This window comes from Salmo salar, chromosome 24 (assembly GCF_965601325.2).
Source record: "Salmo salar chromosome 24, fSalSal1, whole genome shotgun sequence".
Lineage (NCBI taxonomy): Eukaryota > Metazoa > Chordata > Actinopteri > Salmoniformes > Salmonidae > Salmo > Salmo salar.
This window is the reverse complement of record NC_138314.1, coordinates 19,861,762-19,879,530: the sequence shown is the minus strand read 5'-3', so window position 1 is coordinate 19,879,530 and position 17,769 is coordinate 19,861,762. Positions and strand designations below refer to the sequence as shown.

General features: G+C 46.5%; 1 protein-coding gene across 7 annotated transcripts in view; it reads right to left on the bottom strand.

The window, feature by feature from the left end:
- LOC106585296 (putative E3 ubiquitin-protein ligase HECTD4) overlaps positions 1 to 17,769 on the bottom strand; it is a 61,260-nt gene that overhangs the window by 22,084 nt on the left and 21,407 nt on the right. For 4 of the 7 annotated variants that reach the window (XM_014171366.3, XM_014171370.3, XM_014171367.3 and 1 more), the window contains exons 13-42: positions 17,580 to 17,722; positions 17,374 to 17,444; positions 17,148 to 17,253; positions 16,791 to 16,911; positions 16,546 to 16,674; positions 14,877 to 15,001; positions 14,451 to 14,604; positions 14,165 to 14,262; positions 13,818 to 14,022; positions 13,379 to 13,603; positions 13,085 to 13,248; positions 12,646 to 12,891; positions 10,892 to 11,084; positions 10,708 to 10,812; positions 10,543 to 10,631; positions 10,249 to 10,415; positions 9,947 to 10,082; positions 9,683 to 9,827; positions 9,404 to 9,570; positions 4,861 to 5,007; positions 4,508 to 4,692; positions 3,917 to 4,070; positions 3,523 to 3,803; positions 3,255 to 3,444; positions 3,068 to 3,149; positions 2,697 to 2,899; positions 2,412 to 2,547; positions 2,075 to 2,257; positions 1,707 to 1,871; positions 1,391 to 1,560 (exon numbers count right to left, since the gene is read on the bottom strand). In XM_014171366.3, the coding sequence (XP_014026841.2) occupies positions 1,391 to 1,560; positions 1,707 to 1,871; positions 2,075 to 2,257; positions 2,412 to 2,547; positions 2,697 to 2,899; positions 3,068 to 3,149; positions 3,255 to 3,444; positions 3,523 to 3,803; positions 3,917 to 4,070; positions 4,508 to 4,692; positions 4,861 to 5,007; positions 9,404 to 9,570; positions 9,683 to 9,827; positions 9,947 to 10,082; positions 10,249 to 10,415; positions 10,543 to 10,631; positions 10,708 to 10,812; positions 10,892 to 11,084; positions 12,646 to 12,891; positions 13,085 to 13,248; positions 13,379 to 13,603; positions 13,818 to 14,022; positions 14,165 to 14,262; positions 14,451 to 14,604; positions 14,877 to 15,001; positions 16,546 to 16,674; positions 16,791 to 16,911; positions 17,148 to 17,253; positions 17,374 to 17,444; positions 17,580 to 17,722 (4,685 nt within the window). The remainder of the gene's footprint in view (positions 1 to 1,390; positions 1,561 to 1,706; positions 1,872 to 2,074; positions 2,258 to 2,411; positions 2,548 to 2,696; positions 2,900 to 3,067; positions 3,150 to 3,254; positions 3,445 to 3,522; positions 3,804 to 3,916; positions 4,071 to 4,507; positions 4,693 to 4,860; positions 5,008 to 9,403; positions 9,571 to 9,682; positions 9,828 to 9,946; positions 10,083 to 10,248; positions 10,416 to 10,542; positions 10,632 to 10,707; positions 10,813 to 10,891; positions 11,085 to 12,645; positions 12,892 to 13,084; positions 13,249 to 13,378; positions 13,604 to 13,817; positions 14,023 to 14,164; positions 14,263 to 14,450; positions 14,605 to 14,876; positions 15,002 to 16,545; positions 16,675 to 16,790; positions 16,912 to 17,147; positions 17,254 to 17,373; positions 17,445 to 17,579; positions 17,723 to 17,769) is intronic. The other 3 variants (XM_014171368.3, XM_014171369.3, XM_014171371.3) reach the window with 1 other exon arrangement.

Here is a 17,769-nt window from a genome sequence, read left to right as displayed (position 1 = left end):
AACACACACATGTAACCCTCAATACTAACTAAGCAAAACAAATATACAGTGCTTTCGGAAAGTATTCAGACACCTTAAACTTTTTCCACATTTTGTTACGTTACAGCCTTATTCTAAAATGGATTAAATAAAAAAAAATCCTCAGCAATCTACATACAATACCCCTTAACGACAAAGCAAAAACATGTTAAGAAATTTTGCAAATGTATTAAAAAATAAAAATAGAAAGGCCACATTTACATAAGTATTCAGACCCTTTGCTACGAGACTCGAAATTAAGCTCAGGTGCATCTTGTTTCTATTGACCATCCTTGAAAAGTTTCAACAACTTGATTGGAGTCCACCTGTGGGTCTGAATACTTATGTAAATGTGGCCTTTTTGTTTTTATTTTTTAATACATTTGCAACATTTCTTAACCTGTTGGTCTAGCCTATACAAATTCTAGTAAATCGCCTTTGCGTGTGGACTGTATTATTATGCATACTGGATGGATTTTTTGCTATGTTCCAAAATGTTCTATCCATGAGCCACGTATAGGCCTAGGCGATACTGTTGGTTCATTGATTGTGCAGGGCAGCTTACAGAGTTAGCATACAATTATAGTGAAACTCTGTATGCCATGGGCTTTCCAACCCTGAGGAACAGAGCACAAGCAAATCATCAATAGCCGATAGTCGCATCATGCAGCCCATATATGTTTTGATTTCTAAGACATTCTAAAGGTTTGTATCATTCACAACTAAAGTTGCCAAATAACTCTAAATCTAGTGTATAGGACTGGTTTCAAATGATACATTTTACGCTCAACATAGCCACTTCATATGTGCACTCGCTCCGGAATGGGAAAAAAATCCTTTCTAAGTTCAATTATATTGTTCTTACTATAAATCATATAATATTAAATAATGGCACAGAACTTATAGGCATGTCTTGTCTGCTAAATGAACAAGCAAGCATACAGCATGGTGCATAGCCAGATAACACACAGTAGGCCAACTCATATTCTGTTCTTCCTTCATATCATAGTGTTTCTTTAGACCTGTCTAAAATAAATGATGGCTTTATTGTGATGTGTATATTAAATTGATTTAGACATTTTTTTAATTAAGATGTTCCAAAAGCTCCTTCAGCGGCTTGTATGCTGCTTGTATGCTGCTTGTATGCTGCTTGTATGCTGCTTGTATGCTGCTTGTATGCTGCTTGTATGCGTGGAGGCCTGGAAAAGCTAAACGTGTTTATGTTAATTAACGGTCAATTACCATGAGACCGGCACTCTTTTGCATGACAATAACCGGCAAAATGTCATGACCGCCACAGCCCTAGTGCAGAGACACACTTTCGGAGCAGAAAAACGTTATGACCAAAGTAATGTCCTCAGTAGTAATTTACCTGGTCCTGATTTCAGCCAACAGGCGGACAGCGGCCATAACAGGACTGGAGCCATCTCCTGAGGCGGGGAGGGAGGAGTGGATGGACAGACTGCCCTCCTGTGGCAGAAGCATGGACTGTACCGCCTGCACCACCTTCTCTGTGATGGACAGCTTGTAGAGGGGCATCGCCTGGGAGAGAGAGAGGGGAAGGGGAGAGGGACAGGGATGAGAAGAGAACATTAAATTAGTCTACTAGCGAACATTAAAGCACTTTCATCATTTTCAGTCAAATTACATTATGTGTGTCTGACTTCTCTAACCCTCCCTGTTCTTACCTCAGAGCGGGGAGTGCAGAGGCGGGAGATGGGCACCGTCAGGATGTCTGAGGCCTTGCAGGCCTTCCTGTACTCACAGGAAGGGAACTTCACAGTGGCAATGCCCTCCTGCTCGTTGATGGACATGACCACACCCACGCTGCCCAGCACTCCTTTACCCACCACCTAAGGGAGCAGAGAGACCATGATGAGAAACATGCACTGACCATTCACTGCTATAGCTCTTCCTGCCCACAGCACTGTTGGCCTGGTATAGTGTTGTAGGTACCCGGCATGTTAATTTCACCACAGAGACAATGCATGTTGCTAAGGGTGTACTGCTAAGTCTTCTAATGGATCTATCAACTTGTGCTCCTCTCCTAACCCACCTGGACCTCTGAGCCAATCTTGATGGTCTCCTTGAAGCCTCCGAGGGCGCAGAGTGCTGCCACAGCCTGCCTGCCGATGGCCTGGAGTTTAGCCAGCTTCCTGCCGCTGCTGCTACCGTTCTCCAGGATGCTCTCAGCATACTTCCCCAGCTGTGGGATGAACATCAGCGCTCTGGACAGCACCTGGTGCAGTCATCAGTAACGGTAAGTCCATGCGTTATCACTATGATCTTCATATACAGTATATTCTTAGAATTACATGGCTCTAGCATCTGCAAGTAGACCTTAGAATGGCTGCAGCTGCCTCTAAAACCGACGCATTCTGAGGGTGCTCTACCTTCTCTGCAGTGCTGGTCCAGATCTGGGCGGTGTTGGACTCGGGAGCTGTGAGCAGGCTGTGCAGCAGGGCGATGACCTCAGCAGCCATACTGTTGGCCACATGTCCACTGATGAAGGGCCTGATCGGGTCGGACCTGAACAGTGGAGGGAGAGAGAGGAGACCGGTTAGAACCGCTCTCCCCTCTGGTTAACTAGAACTAGTGTAGCAGATTCAATTCCACCGGTATTACGGTTTTACAAAATGCATAATATAAATCTTGCACAGCTTGAGTGTCACACCGACCTGGCCAGTTCAGAGTTCCTGTCCCGACACACAGCGGTCTGAGCGCTCTTCTTCTTGTCCCCCGTGGTGACTCCTCCAGCAGCCTCCGGGACCAGAGCCTCCACAGGCGGGCCTACGCTCACTATCAGCCCAGACTGGGCCCACTTATTGGCCTTCCTCAGGGCGGCAGCAGCCTCCTCTGTGATCACCTCACAGCTACCACTCTGGTGAGGTGAATGAGAGGGATGGGAAAGGAGCAGATGAGCCAGGAATAAATGGTATGATTCTTAAACATATGCCTTGACTAGGTTTAATTCTTCACTATTCTTCTTTCACTTGGTGACATCCCAATGACATTTGCAGCCACATGAAAACTTTAAAACAGGCCTGACCTTGGTCATGTCTCTATCCATCTTCACCACCTTCTCCATGTTGGCTCCAGTTCCAAGGCGGAACGGCCGGCCTTCTGAGCTGCTGCAGGCCACCAGGGAGGAAAAGCACAGGTGTCAGAGAGACTGCATGGATGGTTTGGCACACATGAAGTTAAAAGGTCTCAGGAGGTATTACGATGAGTCTTACCTGAGCAGTGGCTGTAGCACCTCATGAGAGGACTGGTCCTCCCGCTTGTGGATAAAGATGGACAGTTTGCCATCCACAGCCTCGCCCTCCTCCCCAGCGTCCTTATCTGACTTCAGGGTTCCCTTGGGGCTGGAGCGGCTCAGGCTGGTGTCTGGCTCTGAGGAGCTGGGGGACAGCAGGGTCTGGCAGCCTGGTGAGGGACACGGTGTTAGAGACAGCAGTCTAACAGATATCTCATGACCAACATGTCAAGACCAAAGGCTCCTACCTGGTACTACGTAGTCAGCCAGCTTGGCCAGGAGCAGGGCGGCGATGCGTGAGGCGGGGTCGGTGGCGTCCTGCTGCTCAGCATCCAGGGTGTTGATGGAGTAGCTCCAGGAGGGTAGCGCCACGTTGCCACAGTCCTCTACACTCATCAGGGGCAGGGCAGCGCGGCACAGCTGCAGGATGATCAGCACCAGCTTGGGAGACGGCCGCTGGTCCAGCAGCAGGGACAGGAGCTTGGACACACAGGCTGGCTGGCTCAGGATAGCTTTCCCTATGTGGCTCCTGGAGGAACGCCAGACAATCATAGATAATTAGAAGGCGACAACAGTCATTTCACAAACACAGAACACAAGAAGACTGACGGTGTATTTGACCTGTTGTTTGCTAGTGGTTACCTGGACAGGTCGTTGAGCAGGCTGAGGACGTCCTGCAGAGCATCGTTCCCTGCTGCCTGGTTCCCACAGCACTCTGTGGCTCTGACCAGGTGGTTGGTCAGCAGGCTGGACACCTGCCGGGCCAGACCTGAGTGCACCGCATCTGTTGAACCACCTTAAGAGAGGGGGAAGAGGGATTTCTACAGTAGTAAGCATTACCACACACTGTGCTCTCTGTAGAAAACACTAAAGTGAGGTTGCATCCTAAAGTCTGATTATCTATATTCAAAAGGACATGAAAAAACCCATCTTTCCTCTTGTTTCTGAATTATTGGCCTAAATCAACTTTTGTCAAGCTTGCCTAACTTTAACCTCCAACTATTCGTCTGCGTTTTGTCCTCACTTTGTTAGTAGACCCTGAAGACGTCCTTTCAAACCTTCCTCTTTCGCTAAAAGGCACAGCGCAGTATCAAGACATTGGAAACATCTGAGTGAAAATTATTCTCATATGTTCTGCTTGAGCGTTGAGGTTCTCTTCATTTCTTGGAGTGGGCTACCCATTTCACAAGCTGATAGTTTTTTTTGGGGGGGGGCAATAACTTATCTGCATACCTTCCACCTTCTCCCACTCGATGCAGCGGTTGGCCAGCACCTGGAACGCAGCCCAGGCCATGGTGGCCACCTTCTGCTTCTTGGTCTGCTTCTCATTGGAGCTGCAGTCCCTCTGGCCACTCAGACTGCACAGGCGGTCCATCAGCTGGACCAGACCACTGCGCACCAGGCACTGCTCCTCACTCCTACAGCATCACGTGGGCAGACGTGTGGGGGTTTAGAGAATGGCAATTCTAGGAAGTCAGGCATTTTTGGGTGCCAGGAGAATGAGGTGAGTTGTTTGTTCCTAATAACAAACAAAGCTGTTTTCCAAGAGTAACATGAGGATTTCGGAAGAAGAATAATTGTCTTGCCTAGTATAGGGGATGGTGCAGAGCATGCCAATACTGTTAGAACAAGCGATGGGGAAGCGGGCACATAGGGACACTACAGACGTCATAGTCTCCCCAAAGGCCTCCTGCACCTGCTCCACCATTCCCCCACAGGTCAGCTCCTCGATCCTGCACAGAGGACACAGATACATTTATAAAATTGAATTTCTCCTGCATTATACACTAAAATACATTTGGATATTGGACAGGGCTTTCAGAATATTTTTTTTTACTTATGTACAACGACCCCTAATTCATAGTAGTCACTAACGGATTACAATCATCTCCATTTACAGTAGGGCGAGGCACGAAGGTCACAGTCTCTCACTATTTATTATAGCACTAGAACCATTAGCCGAAGCCATTAGGCTGCATCAGTCAAAGGGGTTAGTTACTATGGGAGGTTGGGAGAATAAACAACTGCTTTATGCAGACAACATATTACTATTAATGTCAGACCTGCTATCTCTCCATATTGCCTTTACTGGACCTAGTAAATACATTTTCATAGATAAAGGTAAAGCCCCTATCAAAACATTGTCTGAGAAATGACCTTGTCAACTAGGGATTTCAATGGGTCCCTAAAAACGTAAAGTTTAAGAACTGGGATAAGATACAAATCTCATTATGGGTTACGATACAGGTTACAAAGATGGTCATGGCTCTTAAACTCAATTACGTCATCAGCATGTTACCACTGTCCATACCGGTCTGTACCTGTGGATTTAAAATGATTACTGAGCTTATTTGGGCAGGTAAAACGGCCAGGATGAATCTAGCGAGATTACAGGCAAAGACTGAGAAGTGAGGAATAAAGCTCCACAAAATGAAATTATATCAAGAAGCCTTTATAACTTCCCAAATAGCCTATCTTTATTGAGACCTCTAAAAGGCCAATGTGGGTGGACATGGAACAACTTAATGCCCCATTTGGAGCATCAGATTATTTGAGTCAACAAAAGGTGGCACTGCAGAATGTCCCATACAAAAAATATATGGAGTCAGATTCACAAGAGAAAAAAAAAAACGTCACCTTTCTTGACAAACTCGGCTTCGTTATGGAATAACCCTAAATTGAAAATAAAAGTACATTGTTTTCTGGAAAGATTGGTATAGAACGGGGACAAAGAACATTAGGTGTCTATATCAAGAACCGCTTTTGAAGAACTAAGGAACAAGTATATTTTACAGAAACAAAACTTTTGGAGATATCTCCAGCTTAGAGATTGTATGTTTAAGGATAGACAGAAAAACAACAAATTCACTGTACATTCTAATATAAGTGTTAAGATATAACTTGCAGAGGATTTCTCACATACCGCAGGAACTTGTAAGGGCCTAAAGGCTGTATGGGAAAAATACTTTGAAGTTACATTTTGAGAGGAGGAATGGAACAAAAAAGTACAACAGATGCTCCTCCCCATGAGAGATGCCGGGTCCTAGCTGATTCTTCAATTTCATTCTTTAGAGTCTAAGACATTGGGGAAGGGAAAAGTGAAGCTGGCAAATGGAATGGTTTTAAGATTGTCATACTATGGGATCATTTAGCTATTTGATTTTGAGGACCCCTTTAGGTATATATTTTAGGGGAATCAAATATAAGTTTTGGCCTTCACTACGAAAGCCCATAGAAACGCATTGAATAACAAATTCATAAATGGCAAAAAGGACAGTAAAAAAGAAGAAAAAAAGGCTGAAGTGACTGTCCTAAATCTAGAAGATGTATACATATATACACACACACACACACACACACACACACACAGTTGAAGTCGGAAGTTTACATACACCTTAGCCAAATACCTTTAAACTCAGTTTCACAATTCCTGACATTTAATCCTAGTAAAAATTCCTTGTCTTAGGTCTGTTAGGATCACCACTTTATTTTAAGAATGTGAAATGTCAGAATAATAGTAGAGAGAATGATTTATTTAAGCTTTTATTTCTTTCATCATATTCCCAGTGGTCAGAAGTTTACATACAGTCAATTACTATTTGGTAGCGTTGCCTTTAAATTGTTTAACTTGGGTCAAACGTTTCGGGTAGCCTTCCACAAGCTTCCCAAAGTAAGTTGGGTGAATTTTGGCCTATTCCTCCTGACAGAGCTGATGTAACCGAGTCAGGTTTGTAGGCCTCCTTGCTCGTACACGCTTTTTCAGTTAAGCCCACACATTTTCTATAGGATCGAGGTCAGGGCTTTGTGATGACCACTCCAATACCTTGACTTTGTTGTCCTAAAGTAATTTTGCCTCAACTTTGAAAGTATGCTTGGGGTCATTGTTCATTTGGAAGACCCATTTGCGACCAAGCTTTAACTTCCTGACTGATGTCTTCAGATGCTGCTTCAATATATCCACATCATTTTCTTTCCTCATGTGCCATCTATTTTGTGAAGTGTTGTTGTTAAATGCGCTCTCACCACTGGTGTCCCCCAGGGCTCTGTTCTAGGCCCTCTCCTATTCTCGCTATACACCAAGTCACTTGGCTCTGTCATATCCTCACATGGTCTCTCCTATCATTGCTATGCAGACGACACACAATTAATCTTCTCCTTTCCCCCTTCTGATAACCAGGCGGCGAATCGCATCTCTGCATGTCTGTCAGACATATCAGTGTGGATGACGGATCACCAGCTCAAGCTGAACCTCGGCAAGACGGAGCTGCTCTTCCTCCCGGGGAAGGACTGCCCGTTCCATGATCTCGCCATCACGGTTGACAACTCCCTTGTGTCCTCCTCCCAGAGTGCTAAGAACCTTGGCGTGATCCTGGACAACACCCTGTCGTTCTCCACTAACATCAAGGCGGTGACCCGATCCTGTAGGTTCATGCTCTACAACATTCGCAGAGTACGACCCTGCCTCACACAGGAAGCGGCGCAGGTCCTAATCCAGGCACTTGTCATCTCCCGTCTGGATTACTGCAACTCGCTGTTGGCTGGGCTCCCTGCCTGTGCCATTAAACCCCTACAACTCATCCAGAACGCCGCAGCCCGTCTGGTGTTCAACCTTCCCAAGTTCTCTCACGTCACCCCGCTCCTCCGCTCTCTCCACTGGCTTCCAGTTGAAGCTCGCATCCGCTACAAGACCATGGTGATTGCCTACGGAGCTGTGAAGGGAACGGCACCTCCATACCTTCAGGCTCTGATCAGGCCCTACACCCAAACAAGGGCACTGCGTTCATCCACCACTGGCCTGCTGGCCCCCCTACCTCTGAGGAAGCACAGTTCCCGCTCAGCCCAGTCAAAACTGTTCGCTGCTCTGGCACCCCAATGGTGGAACAAGCTCCCTCACGACGCCAGGACAGCGGAGTCAATCACCACCTTCCGGAGACACCTGAAACCCCACCTCTTTAAGGAATACCTAGGATAGGATAAAGTAATCCTTCTAACCCCCCCCCCCTTAAAAGATTTAGATGCACTATTGTAAAGTGGTTGTTCCACTGGATATCATAAGGTGAATGCACCATTTTGTAAGTCGCTCTGGATAATGACTTAAATGACTTAAATGTAATGTAAAAAGTGCACCAGTCCCTCCTGCAGCAAAGCACCCCCACAACAAGATGCTGCCACACCCGTCCTTCACGGTTGGGATGGTGTTCTTTGGCTTGCAAGCCTCCTCCTTTTTCCTCCAGACATAATGATGGTCATTATGACCAAACAGTTAAATTTTTGTTTCATCAGACCGGAAGACATTTCTCCAAAAAGTACGATCTTTGTACCCACGTGCAGTTGCAAACCGTAGTCTGGCTTTTTTTATGGCGGTTTTGGAGCAGTGTCTTCTTCCTTGCTCAGCGGCCTTTCAGGTTATGTCGATATAGGACTCGTTTTACTGTGGCTATAGATACTTTTGTACCTGTTCCTTCCAGCATCTTCACAAGGTCCTTTACTGTTGTTCTGGGATTAATTTGCACTTTTCGCACCAAAGTACGTTCATCTCTAGGAGACGTCTCCTTCCTGAGCGGTATGACGGCTTCGTGGTCCATTGGTGTTTATTCTTGCGTACTATTGTTTGTACAGATGAAAGTGGTACCTTCAGGTGTTAGGAAATTGCTCCCAAGGATGAACCAGACTTGTGGAGGTCAGACTTTTCTGTGGTCTTGGCTGATTTCTTTGAATTTTCCAATGATGTCAAGCAAAGAGGCACTGAGTTTGAAGGTAGGCCTTGATATACAGCCACAGGTAAACCTCTAATTGACTCAAATGATGTCAATTAGCCTATCAGAAGCTTCTAAAGCCATGACATCATTTTCTGGAATTTTCCAAGCTGTTTAAAGGCACAGTCAACTTAGTGGAATTGTGAAAAACTGAGTTTAAATGTATTTGGCTAAGGTGTATGTAAACTTCCGACTTCAACTGTATATTAATGTCTGTCAAGTTATTGTTTAGCGTTAAATATAATTCAATTGCATTGTTATATTGTGAAAGGAAACAATAACTAGAATTGTAAAATAAATTCTCCCTCATGAAAACAAACCATGAAGATATATTAATGGTAGGTTTGTGTGTGAGTGTGTGTCCATGCCTTACCTGGGCCCTCCCTGCAGCACCATGGTAACAGGTCCCACCAGGTGAGTGACCCCACCTACCCTGACTGCGGCAGTGAGCAGTTCCCTCATGTGAACGAGGGCCTGCTTCCTCGTGCTGCCCCGCCTCCACCGTGTCTGAGCCGCAGACAGGAAACTGCTGCTGGACACCTGGAGGAGGCAGAACTTGGGTAAAATATGAATGGACTCAACTTCTTTAATTGTTTGACACCAAAAACACAGAATTCAATGTGTAGTGACTGTGACGGAGGGCTGGACTTACAGACTGGTCGGGCAAGGTCCCTATGAAAGCAAAGAGCTGTCCCAGCAGCACACTGTACGTTGGCTTGTCCCGGCTGTCCTCCATGGCTAGAGACTGCAGCAGTGTGAAGGAGCTGCTACGGTGACTGGTGGGGTGGTGTCGCCTCCTGCAGTAGAGGAGAATAACGTAGAGGGGTGAGTACTCTCTCCATCCATCATCAACTTAGTGTAGTTATGCTTGTAATCCACTTTCTCTGTATCAAAGAGATTTTTGTGGACAGTGAACCTTTGGCTGCTGTGTGGGAACTCCAGGTCCTGGTTGGCGATCATCTCCAGGTCAGAGGGTGCAGACATGCTGCGCAGAAAGACTGGCTGCTTCACCCCGGGGACCACCGCCTTAGTGTCTGACACAGACTTACAGGCTGCCACACAACAACAAAAAGTCAGAATCAGTAACCTCTATTTTATCAAACTACATACAGGCAGTCAAAGTAAATCAGGAGAGGGGTATAGAGAAACAGGTGTAGGCTAGGGAGGTGGAGTAGGCTGGGAAGGTAGTTATGTAAGGAGGTGTAAGCTGAGGGGTACCTGGCGTGCCAGCAGGTGTGGTGGTTAGGCTTCTGCAGTGAGGAGCAATGGTGACATGGAGCAACAGCTCTGTGCGGTTCATCAGGCTCTTCATCAGGGCTTTGGTTTTGGCCAGCGGCACATCACTCTTCAGGTGGACGGAGTTCACCTCCTGGAAGAACTTCTCCCTGTGGACAAATGTAGACGATAAACCAGAAGACAACACGGAGGAAGATATGTCATCTAAGCAATGTAGATGTTACCTCAGCAGTCTTAACATCTGCATTGTCACGTGGCTCTTCTCCAATGTCTTACCTCAGTGTGAGGACAACATTTTCCAAATCACTCCAGTCCAGTGGGACCTCCTTTAGTGAACACAGCAACTCTAGTTCCTTCATTTTGTTCTGGGGAAACAAAAACTAATTATATTTGCTGAACAGCATACAACTTTATGAGAATCGGAGGTGAAGGGATACTTACCTCAAAGAAGTGATAGTCGTGGAAGAAAGGAGCATTGTTCTCCAGCTTTCCCTGCTGAGCTTCCTCCACCTCGTTCTGCCACTTCTGCTCCAGCTCTGCTACACTCTGAAGGATGGCAACAAACAAAGTTCTACACACACACACTTGGAGAGGGAAAAGCAGACTATACTAGCCACTTGTGTACCTGCAGCTGGCGCTCCATGGCGTTGATCTTCTTGAAAGTCTCGGCCATGATCTTACAGAGCAGGTCGTACTCCTCAGCGTGCTCCTCGCGGTACTGGAAGTTGACGAGCGACTGGAGAGCATCCACCAGCGTCAGGTGCTTTATCACAGACGACACTATGACCTCCTCCATAACGTCTGGCCTGATCACCTCCCTGACACGGGCAAGTCAGAGAGAAAGGGGGGAGAGGATGGGCAGTAATGACTGGTTAACTTTTTAAGGTATAGGGGGCAGTATTTTCATTTTCGGAAGAAAAGCGTGCTCAGAGTAAACTGCCTCATACTTGGGCCCAGAGTCAAATATTTGCATATTATTAGTAGATTTGGATAGAAAATACTCTGAAGTTTCTAAAACTGTTTGAATGATGTCTGTGAGTATAACAGAACTCATATGGCAGGCAAAAACCTGAGAAAAATCCAACCAGGAAGTGGGAAATCTGAGAATTGTAGTTGTTCTTTTGAATCCCTATCGAAACTACAGTGTCTGTGGGGTCACGTTGCACTTCCTAAGGTTTCCATTGGCTGTCAACAGCCTTTAGAAACGTGTTTCATCCTTCTCCTGTTACTGGGCAGAAAATAGGAGCTCAGTCAATGAGTGGACTGCCTGGGACCAGTGAGTTGTTTACTGCGCGGGCACGTTTGGCGCACCGCTCCTTCTTTTTCCTCTGTAATGAATACGCTATTGTCCGGTTGGAATATTATCGACATTTTATCTTAAAAATACCCTAAGGATTGATTGTAAACAACGTTTGACATGTTTCTACGAACGGTAATGGAACTTTTGACTTTTCGTGTCTGGATTTACGCTCGCGCGTTATGCCTTTGGATAGTGATCTGAACGCACGAACAAAACGGAGGTATTTGGACATAAATATGGAGTATTTCGAACAAAAATAAAATTTAATGTGGAAGTAGGAGTCCTGGGAGTGCATTCTGACGAAGATCAGCAAAGGTAAGAGAATATTTATAATACTAATTCTGAGTTTAGTTGACCCCAGAACTTGGCGGGTATCTGTATAGCTTGCTTTGTTGGCTGAGCTGTGTACTCAGAATATTGAAAAATGTGCTTTCTCCGTAAAGCTATTTTAAAATCTGACACAGTGGTTGCATTAAGGAGAAGTATATCTACAATTCTTTCAATAACTTGTAAATTTTATCAACGTTTATGATGAGTATTATTGTAAATTGATGTGCTCATTCACCGTAAGTTTTGGTGGGAATACATTTTCTGAACATCACGCGCCAATGTAAAATGGGGTTTTTGGATATAAATATGAACTTTATCGAGCAAAACATACATTATTGTATAACATGAAGTCCTATGAGTGCCATCTGATGAAGATCATCAAAGGTTAGTGAATATTTTAGCTGTATTTTTGTTTTTTGTGATGCATGTCCTTGCTTGGAAAATGGCTGTATGGTTTTTCTTGTGAAGTTTATGTCCTAACATAATCTAATTTTATGCTTTCGCCGTAAAGACTTTTTGAAATCAGACAATGTGGTTAGATTAACGAGAAGTTTATCTTTAAAATGGTGTAAAATAGTTGATTGAGAAAATGACATTTTTGCTGTTTTGTATTTCGCGCCATGCTATTTCACTGGCTGTTGATAGTGTGTACGGCGGGTGGGACGCTAACGTTCCACCTAGCCCATAGAAGTTAAAATAGAATTGGAATGGCAGTTGTATATGTGGTATATATGGTCACCCCTTCTTACTTGATGCTGGGACGGAACTGTGGCCGCGCCCTGCCGGACACCTCTCGTAGCCGGCTCATGATGCCTGGAGGCAGGCGGATGCGGGGCAGGTCAAAGTAGGCCCCAGGCATGAGGCCCGGGGGAGGGATGAGCACGTCAGAGGGGTAGGTGAACTCCCGGTCCTCCTCGATGGTGAGGGGTAGCGGAGAGGGACTGGGGGTTAGGGCTGGAGAGATGGCACCATTAGCTTCCACCTGCCATTGGCACCTGGAGGAAATGGATAGCATTTAGTCTCGGCTGTCCTGGTACCCACTCTCTGCCATGGTGTCACCTGTGTTATTTTACTAGGGTGTTATTATTTAGATGGTTATAGCTGTATATGACTGTGCTGCTACATTGCAGTGCATTCGTGCCATCTATAATGTGTGCTCTGTATCATCCTCCATTTATGCCGAGTCACCTTTGGAGCAGCTTGGAGCAGAGCAGGTCATGGCAGGCGTCCTCCTCTCGGGTTACTTCAGGTCCGTTGTAGAGGATGCGGAGCATGGAGCAGGCCAGTACAGACAGACCCAACGCCAGGTCTGCCAGGAAGGGGAGACCCCCAGAGACATCCTCTGATGATTCCTGTAGCGGGAAAACAGAGACAGATCTACGTAACAATGTCTGGGTGTGTATGTCAAACATGGCAGCAACATGCTAGAACTCATGCTCTATTCACAACAGTGCAGTGATCTAACTCCACAGCTGTGTGTACCTGCGCTCGGACAGTGCAGGAGAACCCCCACATGGCTTTGTCTGGGGTGTTGTGCTCGCGCCCACTCCTCATCTCAAAGGAGAACGTCACTGTGTCCCCCTCCACCTTGACCAGGTCTTTGGGCCAGCCTGTCCCTAGGACACTGCGACTGCCATAGCCCAGAGTGTTGCCTCCATACTCGGTCACCTTGCGACTGTTAGTGTTGGGCCCAGCATACATCACCAACTGGAACACCAGAGAGAAAAGACCAAGTAAATATCTTCCTCATAGAGCTTTGCAATGATAAACTAGATTAGACATGTTATTTACATTTACATTACATTTTAGTCATTTAGCAGACGCTCTTATCCAGAGCATACATTTCATAAATTTTTTTCTCCATGACATAGCTTTAACATGGAAATGTGATGTGGGGTGGAGAGGTGCAGGGATTGGTCACCTTGTCGTAGTCGTACTGCGAGGAGCAGCGGGAGTCGAAGCGCAGGTAGAGGCAGCGTGCTCCTGGGATGTGTACCGTCTCTTTGAACTTATAGTTGTCTCGCACTGGGTGGACCGTCTCCACCGTCTTCCCAGCAGCCCATGGGGCAGGGATCTTCAGGCCTGTCAGGAAGCCTGGCTCCTCCCGCTCATCTAGAATTCTAAAGCTGGAGCAGGACAGAGGAAGTCAGGCAGTCATCGGGGACAGAGGAAGTCAGTCATCAGGGACAGAGAAACACAAACACACTTGGAAAATCAGGCTTAAGGTCCTGATAAATCTTGCCTACAGAGGACCATGTGTACTCTTACCGGTCATCAGCAGCAGGCGTCTTTTGGCCCAGCGGCCCTCCTACCAGTGGAATGCTGTCAGTGAAGAGAGGAGACTGGGTCTTCAACAGCAGAGCAGTCTGGGAAATAACCAGGAGAAACCCATATTATAAATATATACTAATTCTCCTTCCAAACTATAATCAACAAGCACAACACGCCTACCCATCTTCCACCACAGAAACCAGAGACGACAGACAGACGTTCTAAACTAGAGAAGAATATCTACATTGAGGTGAGACGGGTGTGTTTGTTTGAGAGCCCCCACCTGGCTGGTGTAGAGGACTAGCTGCACTAGCTGGGGCAGGAGAGCGTCAGCCAGATTGAGTGTCTGCAGGTTGGGGTGCATCAGAGAGGTGAGCAGCACTGGCAGCAGGTGGCCCAGCATGGTAGCCTTGGTCATCTGCTCCAGGCCCTTCAGCCTGCGGACCGGAAGGAGAGAGGAAGAGGGGGGGAGAAAAGGTGAGATGGGACGAGGAGGAGAGAGGATGTGAGATAAGTGGAATAAGAGGTATGTAGAAGAGAGTTTGAGGCAGACAGAAAGAGAAATGCATAGAAGGGGATTCATATGCATACAAGGGGAACATGCAGATACACAGGCAAAAGGTCAAGAGAGTTAGGGGTAGGCATACAACGTGTAAAATGACAGGTTGACAGGTAACAGGAAAAGCAGAGGTAGAGGGGTGAGGGTCACCTGGTCTCTCGGTCAGTAATGTCACTGTTGATGAGAGCGGCGGTCACCTGCTGCAGGGTCTCCAGCACCTCGTCACATCCCATCAGGATCTTGGTGGCCAGCGACAGGATGCTAGTCTGCAACTCCTGGAAACCACACACAGAGAAAAGGCAACGCTTCCGTAACAGTGCTTACTTTTTTCTAACAGGAAAAAGACCACACAACTTCTAAACTTGTTTACAATCAACACTATAACAAAAGTTAAACAAAAACAACTTTAGGTGTTTGTAATTAAAAAGGGCTTACTGTTGAACATGCTAAATGCAGTGGCTATGCTGTCATGATTTAATATCCTTGCTCTATTCCTGCAGAAACTGAGGCGACAGACAGACAGACAGACAGACAGACAGACAGACAGACAGACAGACAGACAGACAGACAGACAGACAGACAGACAGACAGACAGACAGACAGACAGACAGACAGACAGACAGACAGACAGACAGACAGACAGACAGACACACACAAGGAGAGAGAGAAAGAGAGACACACAAGGAGAGAGAGAAAGAGAGACACACAAGGAGAGAGAGAAAGAGAGACACACAAGGAGAGAGAGAAAGAGAGACACACAAGGAGAGAGAGAAAGAGAGACACACAAGGAGAGAGAGAAAGAGAGACACACAAGGAGAGAGAGAAAGAGAGACACACAAGGAGAGAGAGAAAGAGAGACACACAAGGAGAGAGAGAAAGAGAGACACACAAGGAGAGAGAGAAAGAGAGACACACAAGGAGAGAGAGAAAGAGAGACACACAAGGAGAGAGAGAAAGAGAGACACACAAGGAGAGAGAGAAAGAGAGACACACAAGGAGAGAGAAAGAGAGACACACAAGGAGAGAGAAAGAGAGAGAGACAGGAGAGAGAAAGAGAGAGACACACAGGAGAGAGAGAAGAGAGAGAGGACACACAGGAGAGAGAAAGAGAGAGAGACACACAGGAGAGGAAGAGAGAGAGAGAGCAGGAGAGAGAGAGAGAGACAGGAGAGAGAAAGAGAGAGACACACAGGAGAGAGAAAGAGAGAGACACACAGGAGAGAGAAAGAGAGAGACACACAGGAGAGAGAAAGAGAGAGACACACAGGAGAGAGAAAGAGAGAGACACACAGGAGAGAGAAAGAGAGAGACACACAGGAGAGAGAAAGAGAGAGACACACAGGAGAGAGAAAGAGAGAGACACACAGGAGAGAGAAAGAGAGAGACACACAGGAGAGAGAAAGAGAGAGACACACAGGAGAGAGAAAGAGAGAGACACACAGGAGAGAGAAAGAGAGAGACACACAGGAGAGAGAAAGAGAGAGACACACAGGAGAGAGAAAGAGAGAGACACACAGGAGAGAGAAAGAGAGAGACACACAGGAGAGAGAAAGAGAGAGACACACAGGAGAGAGAAAGAGAGAGACACACAGGAGAGAGAAAGAGAGAGACACACAGGAGAGAGAAAGAGAGAGACACACAGGAGAGAGAAAGAGAGAGACACAGGAGAGAGAAAGAGAGACACAGGAGAGAGAAAGAGAGAGACACAGGAGAGAGAGACACACAGAAGGAGAGAGAGAGACAGAGACACACAGACAACACACACAGAGACACACCACATGGACAGACAGCAGTAGGGGTATTTAAAAGGGGTGTTTACCTGTACCTTCATTGTTTCCCCTTGTAGGGAGCTGTCACTGTCGTCGTTGTCGTCGGGGCGTATCAGAACGGTGTTGCTAAGCAGGTGGTTCTGAACGGCCATGAGGTAGCGCAGGCTTGATGAGGCCACCTGGTAGAGGGGAAGGAGGGAGGGGGACCACAAGTCAGTACGCAACAGCTAACACACTTCATCTACTGCTGATTGGTAAACAGACCGTCTGACCAGACAAAGCCAAAGACACATACTGGCACAGTGGAGAGTAGCTTCTGGAAGTCATCCCTTGCGACAGTCTGACATTTAGTGATAAGAAGGCAGGATTCACGGACAACGGTCTTCAGGATGCAGTGCAGGAGTTCATCACTTAGTCTGGAGGGGAAACACAGGCGAGATAATGAGACTGATTCAGCCGAACAACCCTCTTATACAGAGAGACAGAGTGGCATATTGCATTATTATTATTCATGGGCACATTTTATGGCATCAGGTTACTCAGTGAAACCATTCAGCTCTGGTTAGGGGAGGAATTGAGAGTTATTTTTCAAGCAGTAATACATGACATTGGAAAAATTGTTGAGAAAATGTCTGCAAAAGCTGGACTCTACCTGTAGTGGTCATCTTCGTCGCTCCCAAATCGATTTTTCTGCAGCTGGTCAGCCAGGTTGGTGAGGATGACATCGCGGAGCTGAGACAGACCACTGTTCCTCTCCCCTAAAGGTCACACAGAACTCCTTCAATACTTCCAGTGCTTCAGATATTTGAGATACACATTCTAATCATGTTTGTGTTAAGAGTGTGCATAAAACCCAATTAGTAGGTCGCAACTATCACCTTCTGTCAGGACCAGCTTCAGCAGGCTGCTGAGTTCAGACTCCCCCTGATACAAAGTATTCAAACCCGAGCTACAGAGAGGGATGGATAGATAGACAATGACAGTAGGTGTCAATCACAGGACAGATAGTCGTCTGTAAGATCATGTCTTTACGTGTGTCCTGTGTTTATGGTTAAGGCTTTGTTCTGTACTGAGTTGTGTTTACCTGATAGCCAGGCACACTTCTCCCTGGATCTCTGCTCCAATCTGATCCACAGGAGCCATGAGCAGCTGCCACAGGAGCAGCCCTGAACGCCGCACACTCTCCCTGTTCTGCTCCGACTGAGGGTTGAAGAACCTGAACACCACCTGAACGACAAACACCAATGTGTAAAAATGAGTGATTTAGACATCAG